The sequence below is a fragment of the Pantherophis guttatus genome, chromosome 4 (assembly GCF_059756535.1).
Source record: "Pantherophis guttatus breed Tessera chromosome 4, ASM5975653v1, whole genome shotgun sequence".
NCBI classification, from domain to species: domain Eukaryota; kingdom Metazoa; phylum Chordata; class Lepidosauria; order Squamata; family Colubridae; genus Pantherophis; species Pantherophis guttatus.
In genome coordinates, this window is record NC_142066.1 from 53269647 (window position 1) to 53285555 (window position 15909).

At 37.3% G+C, this 15909-nt stretch overlaps 1 protein-coding gene across 20 annotated transcripts in view; it reads right to left on the reverse strand.

Annotated features, from left to right (window-relative positions):
- CDK12 (cyclin dependent kinase 12) overlaps positions 1–15909 on the reverse strand; it is a 171720-nt gene that overhangs the window by 152886 nt on the left and 2925 nt on the right. For all 20 annotated transcript variants that reach the window (XR_015733837.1, XR_015733839.1, XR_015733838.1 and 17 more), the window contains exons 2-4: positions 9921–10793; positions 7025–7201; positions 555–694 (exon numbers count right to left, since the gene is read on the reverse strand). Coding sequence is in view for 10 of the 20 variants with exons in the window: in XM_034415854.2 (XP_034271745.1) it covers positions 555–694; positions 7025–7201; positions 9921–10793 (1190 nt within the window). In the remaining 10 variants the exon portion in view is untranslated. The remainder of the gene's footprint in view (positions 1–554; positions 695–7024; positions 7202–9920; positions 10794–15909) is intronic.

Consider the following 15909-nt stretch of genomic DNA (forward strand, 5'->3'; position numbering starts at 1 on the left):
ATACACAAATATAAATATATTAAGAAAAAGAATGAATTGTTTAAAAATAAAAGAGGATAAATATGCACAAATAGTAAAGTTAGAATTTAGGGATAAATGAAGAAGGTGTTTATGTATGCAAGTATAGAAAAACTGAGGTATATTCAAAGAAAAAAAAGGAAAGGGGGAAAGACGATATTGACAAAAATTGTAATTGAGTAAAATATATTTGAATTTGACTAATTGTATAAGATAAGAAACGACCAATACCCTGTTCAAAAAAAAAAGAAAGAAAGATGTGGGTGAAGGTGGGAGAGGAGAAAAGAAAAAAACCAATAAAATTTGTTTTAAAAAAAAGAGAGAAAGAAAAGCATGGGGTGGAGCCTTACTGGCCATTGTAGGGCTGTTTGTTGTGGAATTTAACAGAGCAATGAAGGACCCTATCGTAGTCCGTCTCTGCCTAGGCGACCTGGGTCACAATATATGTGTGTATATGTATACACACACACACACACACATACATATATATATGCTCATAAAAAGAAATTAAAAATAATCCATGTTTTTATACTCACCTGTATCCTTATCCTTGGCTTTGTACACTTGCCCATATGTTCCCTCACCAATAATACCAATAATATCAAATTTGTCCACACAGCGCTTTCCCCAATCACTTTCTGTCTGTCTCCTCTCACCATAACGAGGGCAACAAATTCTGGAAGAGATTTTTTGCGGGGGTGGGGGTGGGGAGGGATAGCAAACAGAAGAATTGTTAAAATGTGTAATTCTAATACATAACTCTTTCATCAATGTTTTTTGATCATCCTACTCAGATCTGCGTGTGTGTGTGTGTGTGTGTGTGTGTATACACACACACACACATATATACACATATATGTATATGTATATGTATATGTATATATAGTGTACATCAGAAATTCTATGATACCTAACATATTTATTATAAATACAAGCCACTCTTTTTCTTAAAAGCTTAAAAGATTATACATAGTTTTCCAGGTAGGCAGATTATAATACTAAATGAAATTAAGTAAGAAACTGTAGTCTGTGGTTCAGACCGGAATATGGCTTATTTTATTAAATAAACCACAATTGGCTAGATTTATTCATGATTACATACTAATCATAGTTTACAAGCAACAGTGGTTCACATAATTTGCTAAACCAAAATAAAACATAACATCATGGTTCAGCATAATATTTGAGTAATGGCACTGCCAAGTTGTCATCAATTTCAGATTTCTCATCCTATGTTGTAAAAAATATGAAGACATTTTATGTTTCATAGTCCTAAGAAAATATACATGTTAAAGATATGTGATGATATTATTCTAATTATGGAGTTTGATATTTTATGAAGAATTGTGGCCAGCTTCAGCACATTAGTTCACTGATTTTGAGCCAGGTTGGGGCTTAAAAACAGCTTCTAAAGCACATCTGATCATTGGAGGGAACAGCAATGAGAAAAGCAGGCGAAGCTCGGCTTCGAAACCACAGCTGATCATCAGAGGGAGCTCCAGTGAAGCTCCGAAGGGGTAAGAGAAGGCAGTAGCTGTTCTGGGTAGCCATTTTGGGCACTGTGTGTCACATTTTAAGCCTCCAAATATGTCGGGCACCGATCGGTGGCAATTGCTTTGGCAATCTCCGCAGCCTTGAAGGGAAATGGAGCGTTTGGAGGCTAATGCCTCCAAACATGATGCGCAGAGCCCAAAAACACAAGCTATTGTCAGTGGCAATCTCTGCAGGCAAGAAGAGGTTGGGCGGAGGCCAAAGGGTGGGGGCCAGCAGGTAGGCAGGACTACATTCAGAGTGTAAGACACACACAAATTTTCAGCCTGTTTTAGGGGGGGGAAGTGTGTCTTATACTCTGAAAAATACATTATATAGATAGCAATAGAACTTAGCACTTAGACTTATATACCGCTTTGCAGCCCTCTCTAAGTGGTTTACAGAGTCAGCATATTGCCCCCAACAATTTGGCTCTTCATTTTACCCACCTTGGAAGGATGGAAGGCTAAGTTAACCTTGAGCTTGATAAATTTGAACTGCCAAATTGCAGTCAGCAGAAGTAGCCTGTATTACTACACTCTAACCACTGTGGCAGATATATGGATAATTATCACCTATATATAGAATTATTTCATGTAGATGGAAAGACATTTATATTCATGATGTTAAGGAATGGAAGTAATATATGTGGTCTTTATCAATTTTTGAAATGTATTTATACTCTAAGAATGACAAGCTAGTTTCCTATGGATTTAATAATAAATTTAAAAATTGAATTAAAAACAGAAAAAATAAGATCTATATCATAATATAAAATTATTATGATATAGATCTTATTTTTTCTGTTTTCCTACATTTTTTCTTTTTCTTCCCTATTTTTTAAATTACTGCAATATATGTAATTCCTTTAATGAATTATCACTTATTTATTTTTGGTTAGATAGTTTTTAAAAATTTTCACAATGTTTATTAATTGCTCAGATTCGGGAACACCTGGACTCTGACTGGGTAGATTCAGCAGGGAGGACAGAGGCAGGTCTTGTGAGTATTATCTGGGAAGAGTTTGATTCTGTGACGCCCGAAGACGTGGACAGGATACTGGGCAGACTGAGCGCAGCCACATGTTTACTGGACCCGTGTCCCTCCTGGCTGGTGCTGGCCTCTCGGGAGGTTACACGAGGCTGGCTCCAGGGGATTATAAATGCTTCCTTGAGTGAGGGTGTCTTCCCTGCCGCCTTGAAAGAGGCGGTGGTGAGGCCTCTCCTCAAGAAGCCTTCCCTGGACCCGGCAGTGTTGGCAAATTATCGTCCAGTCTCCAACCTTCGCTTCGTTGCGAAGGTTGTTGAGAGTGTGGTAGTGCGACAGCTCCCCCAGTACCTGGATGAATTGTCGTATCTGGATCCGTTCCAATCAGGCTTCAGGCCTGGGTACAGCACGGAAACGGCATTGGTCGCGTTGGTTGATGATCTCTGGAGGGCTCGGGACAGGGGTTGTTCCTCTGTCCTGGTCCTATTAGACCTCTCAGCGGCTTTTGATACCATCGACCATGGTATCATGCTGCACCGGCTAGAGGAGTTAGGGGTGGGGGGCACCGTCCTACGGTGGTTCTCCTCCTTTCTCTCTGACCGGTCGCAGTCTGTGTTGACAGGGGGGCAGAGGTCAACCCTTCTGTTCAACATTTATGTGAAGCCGCTGGGTGAGATCATCCGTGGTTTCGGGGTGAAGTACCATCAGTACGCTGATGATACTCAGCTGTACATCTCCATCCCGGACCACCCCAATGATGCCCTTGAAGTGATGTCCCGGTGCCTGGAGGCCGTGCGGATCTGGATGGGGAGAAACAGACTCAGGCTCAACCCATCCAAGACCGAGTGGCTGTGGTTTCCGACATCTCGATATAGTCAGTTGGTGTCATCACTGACTATTGGGGGCGAGTCATTGGCCCCCACGGAGAGGGTTCGCAACTTGGGTGTCCTCCTGGACTCACGGCTGTCTTTAGAAGAGCACATGACGGCCGTGGCCAGGGGGACTTTTTATCAGGTCTGCCTGATTCGCCAGTTGCGTCCCTTTCTGGATCGAGACTCGTTAAATACGGTCACTCATGTTCTCGTTACTTCCCGCTTGGACTACTGCAATGCTCTCTACATGGGGCTCCCCTTGAGGAGCATCCGGAGGCTCCAGCTGGTCCAGAATGCAGCCGCGCGGGTGGTTATGGGAGCGACGTTGCGCTCCCATGTGATCCCCCTCCTGCGCGAGCTGCACTGGCTCCCGGTGGTCTTCTGGGTGCGCTTCAAGGTTTTGGTTACCACCTTTAGAGCGCTCCATGGCATCGGACCGGGGTATCTACGAGACCACCTTCTGCTACCAATAGCCTCTCACCGACCAGTACGCTCCCATAGAGAGGGGCTCCTCAGGGTGCCGTCGGCCAAACAGTGTCGACTGGCGGCCCCCAGGGGGAGAGCCTTCTCTGTGGGGGCACCTACCATCTGGAACGAGCTCTCCCCAGAGATACGGAAGATCCCGGACCTGCGCACGTTTCGCCGTGCTCTCAAAACTTTTCTATTTCAGCAAGCTGGCCTGGCCTAACTCCCCTCTTTTAAATTATTTTTTAAATTTTTTAATTCGTGATTTTATAAATTGGGTGTTTTAATTTGTGTTTCGGCCAAAATATTTATTAATTTTAAGGGATTTTTAATATTTGTATTATCTGTATTTTATCTTGGCTGTTCACCGCCCTGAGTCCTTCGGGAGTAGGGCGGTATAGAAATTTGATTAAATAAAAATAAATAAAAAATAATGAAATATAATAATCATTTCATCAGCTAGCATCTCTGGAGGAACAGAAACATAGGTAAAGGTAAAGGTTCCCTTCGTTCCTAACTCTAGGGGGTGGTACTCATCTCCATTTCAAAGCCAAAAAGCCAGCGCTGTCCGAAGATGTCTCTGTGGTCATGTGGCCGGCATGACTAAACACCAAAGGCACACGGAACGCTATTACTTTCCCACCAAAGGTGGTTCCTATTTTTCTACTTGCATTTTTTACGTGCTTTCAAACTGCTAGGTTGGCAGAAGCTGGGTCAAGTAACGGGAGCGCACCCCGTTACGCACCACTAGTGATTCAAACCACTGAACTGCCGACCTTTCGATCGACAAGCTCAGCGTCTTAGCCACTGAGCCACCGCATCCCCTTAAGAGAAACATAAGTAATTATAACATCACAGAAGCATTTGAAGATTTCTAATAACTGAAATCCTTTTAAAAGATGACTAAAGTTTTTAGGTAAAGGAAAGAATTACAATATAAAATGATGCAAAACCTTATAGTAATAAAAAATATTGAAGGAGACTTTTGAAGAATGGAATCTGAAAATAGCACACTATCAACATCAATAATGAGGTCTGCTTCCCTAGACAGACTCTGTTCAAAAGTTATTACGAAGAAATGACAAATGTAGAAAAGAACACATTTTATCTGGCAAAACAGAGATGGAATCAAAAATGGATTTACAACTGACAGGTCAAGAGAATGACCTAGAAAAGGATGTTTCATTGGATCTACATTAGAAACTGGCTGAGGTTTTAACATTTAAAACAGAAATACAAATGACAAAACAAGAAAGTGATCTGAATATATTTTTTTTCTACTGTATTTACAAAAGAGGCTTGGAAAACTCTGGGTGAGACAAAATAAAAAAATCAAATCAAATCCTACAGTATGATGAACTAAAGAATAAGACTATTAGAAGTAAAAGGAAGGAATATAAAGCTGTTTTATTTGATCAAAGTTAAAGCAAGATATGTTGTTACTTCTGGCAGCTATTTATGGACTTTCTAAAAGAAAACAATGTTTTATGGATTTGTTTACAGCTAAGAGATGGTATATGGCATAAGGACATAAATGTCATCTTACAGGTAGTAAACAGTCACTAAATTTGTTTATACTTGTAATGAAAGTTGGAAGTCATTTCTTTATATATTTCTTTTCTTTATTATATTCTTACTTTTCTGTTTCTCTTTTTTCTTGTATCTTTTACTTCTTTCTATTCTATTATCTTAAAGTTTAGTTTGTATTAGATTTTATCATAAGCAAAATTCTTTAAAATTATATACATTAAATATATTTCAAAATTGTTCTCTATAAAGCAATAGCTGAAAGAATATTAATAACTGCGTAATTCTAGTTTTCTGCTCTCAACATAAGAACAATGTTCATTAAACAGTTTTATCTTTAAGGTAAGATTAATACACATGTGTACTCAAGTACTTAACTTTTGACTTCTCTTTTTCTGATACCTGCATACTGATCAGCGCATCCATGGGTATTACCACAAAATGGCTGGGGGGAAGGGGTTACCTGTCTCAGGACAAAATGGTTTCTATAGGATGGTTAACAGTGCGTAAAACAGATTCCCCTCCCCTGAATGTTGAGATTTTTTCCTAGGCTGGATTTTTGTACTACATTAGGCCTTAAACTCAGGGAAACAAAATCCAACTGCAATTTTCATATAAAATTATACAGACTGTATTATTCTTTTATAATTACGAGAGTTCCTGAAATACTCTAAAACAGTGGTCCCCAACCTTTTTATCGCCGCGGCCCGCTGAGCGCGCGCAGGGGTGGGGGCACGGCCCAGGAGCTTTTGCGCACGGCCCATTGCGCACGGCCCAGGAGCCTTTGTGCTGCAGCGTTCATGTCCCCCGGCCGCTGCGCGGCCCGGTGCCAGGTATTCCACGGCCCGGCACCGGTCCGCGGACCGGGGGTTGGGGACCACTGCTCTAAAATATAGAGTACTCAATTCTATTTTGCCTCAGTAAAAGTATTGTTTTGAGCATTTTTGCATTGTTTTTGAACTCAAAAGAGTTCAAAATGCTAAAAATAAGCCAGTTTTTCATCCAAACAGGACACTTGGTTTATCTTTGTTTTCATTTTTTTTTCTGGGGAAATATACTTAGAAACAAAGCTCTAGCTAAATTCATATGCCATTTTATTTTCAAGAATATTTCTAAGATTTATGTAAAACCCAATGTATTAATAGAAATACAAATCATATTTGAAAGTGAAGCTTTGCAATATGCTTAACTCTTATTTTATTTTAAATTATAATCTATAAAATAAAAGCTGGATAGACATGAAGTTGGAAAGATTCTAAGGGAGATGTTGTCAGATACACTAGCTATCCGACAACATGGATATCAAGTTGAGGATCAAACTTTATCTTCCATGCACTAAATCCGCATTTTAAGATTCCCCAATTTTCCATTTCTATCCATTTTAAAATGGATTGTATTTCAATTGGAAATACAAGTGTCATTTACCAGTACTAATCAAAACTAAATCTAGAATCATGTGATTGAAGTTATATTAGCTTTGCCATATGTCATGGCACAAGATGAAAGGTGATTTGGTTAGGTCTATTAACCACCCAATTCATTCGTTTGCCAATCCTCAATGTTATTCTAAAGAAATAAAGTACTTTGAACAAATGCCATCGAATAAAAGTATATTTCGTTCTTACTTTGGTCTCTTTCTTAATGATTGCTGAGGTGGTGTGGCTGCCTTTGGTTCTGGAGACTCTGGCGGTGAAGGGTCTCCACCAAGAAGCTCTGGAGGAAGTGGGAGGTCTGTAAGCAAGTGTCGTGGTCTCTGTTCTTTCTCTTTCTTCACAGACTTCAGAGGAACAATCTCCTTTGGACTAAAGCACCGGAGAAAAGAAAGAAAAGTGTTATGAGCTATTTAGGAAGCTGATCATTGTTCCACGTCTCCAAAGTTTAACACAGGTGGATATAATTCAGCTGCTACAATTATAATGTTACTGATAAAAATATCTAGAGGAAATCAATGTAACCAAAGGTAGCACCATTTTAACATTGTATATCAGTACCTGATATACAGATGAAATTTCAACATTCTGGTTTAGTAAATGTGTCATTTTTAATGCAATGGAAGGGGAAAAAATAAAAGTACACAATCATTAATTGAACTAATTTACTGTATTTTTTGGAGTATAAGACACACCTTCCTCCTCCCTAAAATTTAGATGCGTCTTATACACCGAATGTAGCCCCATTCACCCACTGGCCCCCACCCTTTGGCCTTTGCCTCCCAGCAGTTACCTCCTTGCAGCAAACAGCAAGAAAAAACACCTCTTTTCAGCATCAGCACAGCCTAATTAGCACAAGTTGATTGGATCGGCCTCATGACTCTCAGCTGTTTTGCGCAGGCCTCTCATGCTTGTTCCAAGGAGGAAAATTGCTGGAGCAGATTTTTTCCCTCTTGTGCTAATCAAGCTATGCTGAAAATGAAAATGAAAGTAAAGCAGGCTGTTTACTGCAACAAGGCAAAATTGCTCAGAGGCAGAGGCAGATTTCTTTTTCTTCTTTTCCTCACCAAAAAAGGTAGGTGCGTCTTATAGTCCTGTGCATCTTATACTCCAAAAAATACAGTATATTGAAATTATATTATTTTAATTTTATTTTATTTAATTAATTAATTTAATTTAATTAATTAAATTTATATTTATAATATAAATAAATATATTATTTATATTTATAATAAGAAAAATTATTTTTTTCTTGGCCACACACATTTTTATGAATCTTCTTCCTCCACACCCACCATACTCCTCAAACATTGCTTGAAAGGATCTGTTGACCAGGGTTGACTACATTTTTTTCCCCTTAAAGCAGCTATCTGCCCTTTTTAACTAATAAGAATTGACTAATTTTATTAATGTTGAAGTGAGGACTGAAAATATTTCCATGATTTGCAATTGCAAAACACCCTTATATTACTAAAAATACATAGAAAACTGTTCTACATGTAAAATTTATACTAACTACAGTACTTGTTCATTTTTTTACAATTCCTGGATATTATGATGCACTGCCTCTGCAATTAGTGATATATGCTGACTGACATGTGGAAAATTAGCAATATAATATCAATGATGTCCAACTCTACCAGCAAAAATTTAACAAAACTCTTATTAACTTTCTTTATACACTTTCACCAGCCCCTGCCAAACACAAGATAGTGCAAACACACTTGAGAATTAAAACTGTTGGCTAGATTTGAAATTAGGAAAATTCCTTTTCCTGGAAATCAAACCAGCTAGAGACTGAAAAACAATTGATAATCTCTGAAGTATTCAACCTGGCTGGAAAAAGAGTTATTTGTTCTGCACACTTCTGCTGCATAATTCTCAAGATGGTGTTCTGTGGATTGGTAGATAGAATTGCCTTTTTTTAAGATGGAAATTTAGTTGCCTGGGTTCTGTATCATAGTCCAACACAACATTTACAAAAACAGTAGGCATTAAATCCAAATATTAGAAATTGATAATGCTTCTTTTCCTCCAACAATTTATTATATTACTATTTTTCTACAGCGTCCTTCTTCCAAAGAACTTTTGAAGCAAAAAATAAAATTATTTTAAGCAATATTTCTAAAATAATAGTAATAGTACATAAACAAGATATACATTTCTGTCTAGAATTACTTTAGGTTCATCAGACAGTCATGCTGCACCACTCAAGATCTCAAAGGAACATAAAATTCCACCTCTGCATCCCCAGATACCTAAATATTATGCTATCACTATGATACTTATTAGTTATAATTTCCCTACAGCATGATGAATATTTGAGTCTGGAGAAAGACTCAAATTAAAAGAAAGAAAATGGAAATAGTACAAAACTATAATCTGGCTGAGAAAAATCAGGTCACAGCCACAGCAAATCTTGGTCTTACACAATCCTCTCATCATCCTCTGTGTGCAAAAGGAGACACATGAAAACAAGGTAACATGTCCAGCAAGAGGAAAAATGAAGGCAGCAACCAAGATGGCTAAGTTATATTTTACCACCACCACCACCCCAAAAATAAATATCTGATTTAACATCATCATTCCTGTCTCCAAATATAACAATCAAATATTGGTAACAAAATGCATCAATACACATTGGCTATTTAGGGGGAACAATGGCTCAAAAAGCACATTGCTCACCTATTTAAAAATTCTCTAGTCATGAATTCAGAGCTATGTTCATAAAAAGCACTGCAAAACAAGTAGGATTATCAACCAAGTCGTTTACGTCTAAAATTATCCTGACCAGCAATACCTATCAAGCGTTCTAGATAAAGCCCTCTCCTAGCAGGCTATCCAAGTTATTTTCTATTAAGGAGGTACATCTTTTGTATCTTGCAAGAAATTCCCATTCCTGTCCATATTACTAGAAATTCAAGGCTTCAGAAGCAGCAAGCACGTTACTACTCCTGCAAATTCTAGACTGCAGAATTTACTGCACCAGCTCAACAGTTTTCAGATACCAATCTTTGCCTCAGAACTGAGCGAAATGAACAATGCATGACACTACAAGTCTTTGTAGAATTGCAGTGTCTACAAACCTTACCTTTCCAATTCATCTTCCCCAGGCAAGATTGGTGGCAAAGGGAGTGGAGGCAACGTTGATGTTTTCAGATGAGGAACAGCTATGGTCACAGAACCATGTCCCTTTGAGGAGGATTGCATGGTGGACTGGGAATTAGCCTGAGAAGTCAAGGTCGTTTTAGAAAGGGTAGAAAATGGTGGAGGAACTAAAGCAGGGCTGTGAATGGTAGATGACTGGGCAGATGGCAGAGGGGGGACAATTGGCAATGGAGGCAAAGGGGGCAATGGTGGAGGAATCTGAGGAGGTGGGGATGATGTTGGTAAAGGAGGGAGTGACTTTACAGAAGGCAAAGGAGGTTGGGCCTCTTGCTCAGAGGTCTCTATTTGTTTTGGAGTCACAATTTCCTCCTTTGCTATAACAAGTTTTATATTTTTTGTTCCCACAGTTTTTGAGTCTTTAACCAAAGCAAGACGTTTCTTTTCAGAATTTTCTACTGTCTTTGTTTTGACAGGCTCAGGAGTTGTTTTCATCTCTGCGTTGTGTTGTGGAGTATTTACCGTCACCAGATCATGAGGACATTTTTCAGGCTTAGCCATTTTTACCTTCCTGACATCCATTATAGACTCTTTTACTTCAGCTAAATTATTTTCTTTTCTAGACACCAAGCTAGATGAGTCCTTAATCTCCTTTACATCAATTTTTGCTGCTGCGGCTGCGGCTGCAGCCCTCTCCTTTTTCTTCCTACTCAGCTCAGCTCCTAAACTGGAGGTCAGTGGTAGCCGAGCAGGTGAGATACTGGAATGGCGACTGCGAGACCCAGTTCTCTGTTTTTTGTTATGAGATGAAGAATGCCTTGAATAAGTAGGACTTCTGCTTCGGGATTTCATGGGCTTCCTGTGAAAACAAAATAGGATAAATCAGAATCCAGGAGGACCTTAGCTGCCATACTTTTATGTAAAAAATCAACCTCTAGTTCTCAAGAATTTAGCTCAATATTTTATGTTCTGTATTTCTATTACACAATGTATGTTTCTTTTGAGATTACAAGATATGTGAACACAGCCAATGCAGTTTGTAAACCATGTTTAAATGCTACATAAACCCACCTGATTTATTCATCAGACCATGGTTAAAATAGGTCATGGTTTAGGCATTTCAGAACTCACACTATTTATAGATACCGACCATGACCCTTAAAACTCCAGTACATTCCTCAACTTGCAGGTTTCTCTGCTTTCTTCTTGGATTCACTTGTGCATAGGCTGAAACTGTACCTTCCACTCACGTATAACATAATATAGCAATCTTTATAGTACCACGTTAAAATAAAAAGGGGTCAAACATTTTAAGCCTGGATATATTTAGATCTTTTGCCTGGAATTTAGAAACCATGATATATCATTGTTTGCATGTGCAAAAACAAAGATATATACTCCCTGCATAAAACAAGACAGACATTTTTAATATTTACTATGAAGTTGTTCTTTAAAGTGTTCTAGCTGAAAGAGAGATGGGAGGGAGGGAAGCTCAGCTACCTTTACTTGCTTTGAAAGCACTGCTTTCAAGTTTCACTTTCCCACATTGGTAGTTACTCTCCCAAGATACCCTTAAATGTTCTGTGTAATCAGAAAATAGCCTCACTGAAATTACCTTTTCTATCCCACCAAGAGAACTGAGAGTTCAATGGCAGCTCAGAAAGGGAGTAAATTTTCAGTTCTGTTATTCAACATAGGCTATGTACTTTCTACTTTGTAGCAGTAGTGTAGCAGCACTTTGTAGTGTAGCAGGTAAGAAAGAGAGCATTCCCAGCCAGAGAAGGTTGTGTGACTGTGAGCCAGTCGCTTTTTTTTTTAGTCCAACCTAGGTCACAGAGTTTTGATTAAAAAAAATAAGAGGAAGGGGTGCTATATGCCCTATCTACAGCTTCTGAAAAGTTATAATTAACAATTTAAAAATTAAAAGAACTGGTAAAACCAAAACTCAATAAGTGTCAGAAATCCATACACTGGTTCTCAGTTTTTCCTAGTCCTTCCCTGACATTGAGCTGTCTCAGTTCTAACATTACTGGACAAAACTGTTCTAACAATCAGATCTCAGCAGATTAGTAATCTTATCTAAATCATTCCTAATCCCAAACACTCCAACAAAACACAAATATTTGAAAGCAATTTCTGCAGTTAATTATAGGAAGCTGAGAATATATGTAATCCTGAGGTCTAACAGAAGTACTTCAGGTATTTGCAGTGTAGGTTACTAATCTAAAATTTAGAAAATACAGTAAGCTTGAAATGTGAATGTTACCTGCCTCCTTACTTTTTTTTTAATCAGTGAAATATATAAAAAGCTGTCCCTTTATTTTGTTACTTCATTGTTTTCTGATTATTTAAAAGTTACCAGAAGGGAAACATGTAGCTAGGGATGAACTTTGGAGGCCCTAGTACTATCTGAGCTTAGTTATTTGCAGACCTTTCATTACCCAACCAGGTAACATCATCAGTGCTACAAAGTGTGAAGTTTGGTCCCTGTTTATATATTGTTTATATTTAAACATTTTAGCCATTTTAAACTTTAATATGTTCATTTTTATACGATACAATTTCCCAAGAAACAGTAGTTTCTAGAAATCCAGTTGTCTGGATCATTACATATGCAAGATTGTACAAACAGTTGTTTATGACAAGCACTATTGATTTAAATTAAGCTCAAAGATAAATTAGGCCATGAAAGAGGCCAGAAGCAGCAATAAGTAGTCCACCAAGTCAATAAGGGTAACTAAGTAAACATGATTGAGAAAAGAATGTCACTAGTCAGTATGGCTACACTCAGCCTTAGGCCAATTATTCCAATTTTCTTTCAAGTTTTGAATAAACTATCAATATGTCATTATTTGCTATTTTAGGCAGTTTAAAGTTTTCATGGCTTTCAATATGAAAAGAGCTAGTTGTACTCTTGGGGATAGTAAAGTCATATCTACTGATGTAATTCTGGAAATATAAGGGCAGACCTCTATCAAGAGCAAAAGGGAATATTCTTTCTTGAATGAATAACATTCAAGTTAATTTCATAAATGTAACTAATCAAAAGCAGGATTATCTCTTTGCAATGGTTTTGTCATTATCAGAAAACACCAATTATCTACAGGAATTCAATAATAATGAGAGTTGTTTTGGCTGAAAGATCGTTATGGAATGCATTCACTGGCTGAGTTCACACATCATACTATTCTATTTGTTTTAAAAGCTATGATGGCCTAATTTTACCCAATGTGCAGACTACAATACTGGATTCACCAGTACAGTAAATCATAACCCAAACCCCAAAGTTGTGACATGTGAACCAACCACAAATAAATATTTATGATTCGGGGCACACTTCCAGGTAAGGCAACATATAGTATTCTCTCGTTCTTCATACACTCCAAGAGAGCACTCCCAGACTTAATTTATAGTCACTCATTCACAGCACACAACTTGTATGTTCCCTTGCTTTCCATCTGAATTTTCCAAATAGATACGATTAAAGCAGATAACATACACATCCCTGGTCAATAGCTGGGAAATAATTAGGCACACACACAAATCACTTTTATCCAAATACTAAGGTACAAGAGGTTTTTGAAATACAGAGACTCAGTGAATTTAAACTAAGAGAAAAACTTTACTAGTTACATAAACATTTGTTCTCATACACACACATACACAATTACCCAAGTTTTCCCCAACTAGGCTGACAGGCACTAACTAGAGATAGAGAGATAGAAGCCACCAAATCTGGCACCAAACAGAACTCAAAGAGTGAGTGGATTTTAGGAGCCCTTTTAGCCCTCCCAAAATCCTTGCTTTCTTGATTCACAAGTCTGTAGCTGTAGATCAGATGGCATCATGCTCCATGTACTCAGGCTCAGCTTCCTTTGTCTGGCTCAGTTAACTTTTTTCCTTTGGTTCCTTCTTAACTACCTCCTTAAAGGGATCTTTTAGACAAGAGTACTGGCTTATTGTCTTCCCTGCTTATGTGTCTTCTTCATCTTTATCTATAGCAGCTTCAGCCTAGTCTCACAATATACAATATTCCCTAAAATTCAGGTCACCAAAATATACTAATAAATCTGCAACAAAATCCTTTACAGATATTTGAGCTCTAGTGACCCAAATCCCATTCTCTAAACTTCAAGTTAGTAGTCTGCCAATCCCTGCTTATTTAGGAATCCAACTTGAGAATTAGCTTTTGAACTCACTACAGACATCTCATTTCATAATGTATTGTACCAAACATTATAAGAAGCCATTCCCTGTTAATATGGTCAGTTTAGAGGAAGGGCATCTGTTTAGAGGAAGGGCATCTGTTTTTATAGAAGACTCTAGTGGAGAAAGTGAGTTAAAAATGGTTTAAGAATTTCAGAACCCAACATATGTAGGTGAATGGGAAAAAGAGTTGGCAAACTAGAACACCAGACAAAGCTTTGTAAAGCTTATAAAATGAAATAAAAGAGAATATAAAAAATGAACAGGAATGAGATGCCTTCTTGCAGCTTCACATACTTAAATATACAATACTTACTGTTTGTTCTACTCAAGCCCATTTACTCAACATATCATAAAGACTCAACCAAGTTACTTTCATAAATTTTCTAAACTTATGAATCTAATTTTTTTAGATTACAAGATGTTTACACATATTAAACAATCCTTTCTCAATAGACATGGACATGCTTTCCTGATATTTGGCCCATAATTAGCAGGAAACAACTCCATTTGTCCTACATTATTTAAAAGTAATTGCCAAGATTTGAAGTACCAACCATCTTAACAATAGGAACAAAAAATATTGGATTCAAAATGTAGCCAACCAAATACAGGGTTCACCATTTTTCCTTTCAACACTTGGTGGGAAGCTTGCCTAGTAATATTTGTTTTACAACATTTCCTCCATATAAAATGCCTTATGTTAACGATTATATACTTTCTCTCGCGTTCATTAACTATCTCATTATAGAGAGGAGAATGCAGCTGTGAGACACTTCATGAAGACCATCCAGAATTCACAACATGAAGAGGAGACAGACTTCTGTGAATTGTCAAAACAATATGATAAGATTGTTGTTTAGCACTGCCAGAGTGCTAGCGGCTTCACTGAAAATACTCCTACTTCAATTTCAAGGTTCTGCAGTAAAAAGTGTAAACAAGAAATTATAGAAACTTACCCATGGAAATGTTAACTATGTAATGCCTAGTTATAACCAGTATTAGCAGTTTCATATATTTATATTATAAAGAGAGAGTAATACCTTCCAAAGTATTAACAAAATGAAATCTTATTTGAAGTAAGATGAACAATATAAAGTTTAGAATCAATGATAAATGTTGATAGGAAAGAGGTCTATTTTAAAAGTTCCTTTCTGCTTTTGGGTTTCAATAATTGTTAAAATTATAGTTCAAAGGAATAATATGAACACATTTTAACTATACTGACTTCCCTTATGGTATTCATAAATATCAGAAGCTGAAATCAAAGATGATTTTTGAGCAAATAACTGTTGCTTATCTAAATGTGTATGAAAAGTCTATCTATTTTAAGAAAAGTCCAGTAAAATATTTGTGATAAAACTATCCAAGCATAACTAAATGGAAAGTCATGAAGGCTGATAAAACCTGAAACTTCTACTATATATTTAAATGGTATATTATTAAATATACCTCATTTTCTTTGAATTGAGTTCAATTTGCTAAAGAAGAAAGTTCCTTGCAACACTGGTTTACATATTTAGTAAGGCCATTTTCTGTCACCTCTTCCAGTTTTTTAATTTTATAAAAACCACAAAAAATACCATAAGAATGGATTAAACTGCAGTTTGTTTTCAGAAATTTCTGACTACATTTATATAACCTCTGACTATAGCACAATGAAAGCAATTAACAGTAAATCTTGGCAGCTGGTTCTCAGTTACACACCTGACACAGAAGCTATCCATCTGCATTAACTATAATGTAATGTTATCTATCTTTAATGATCT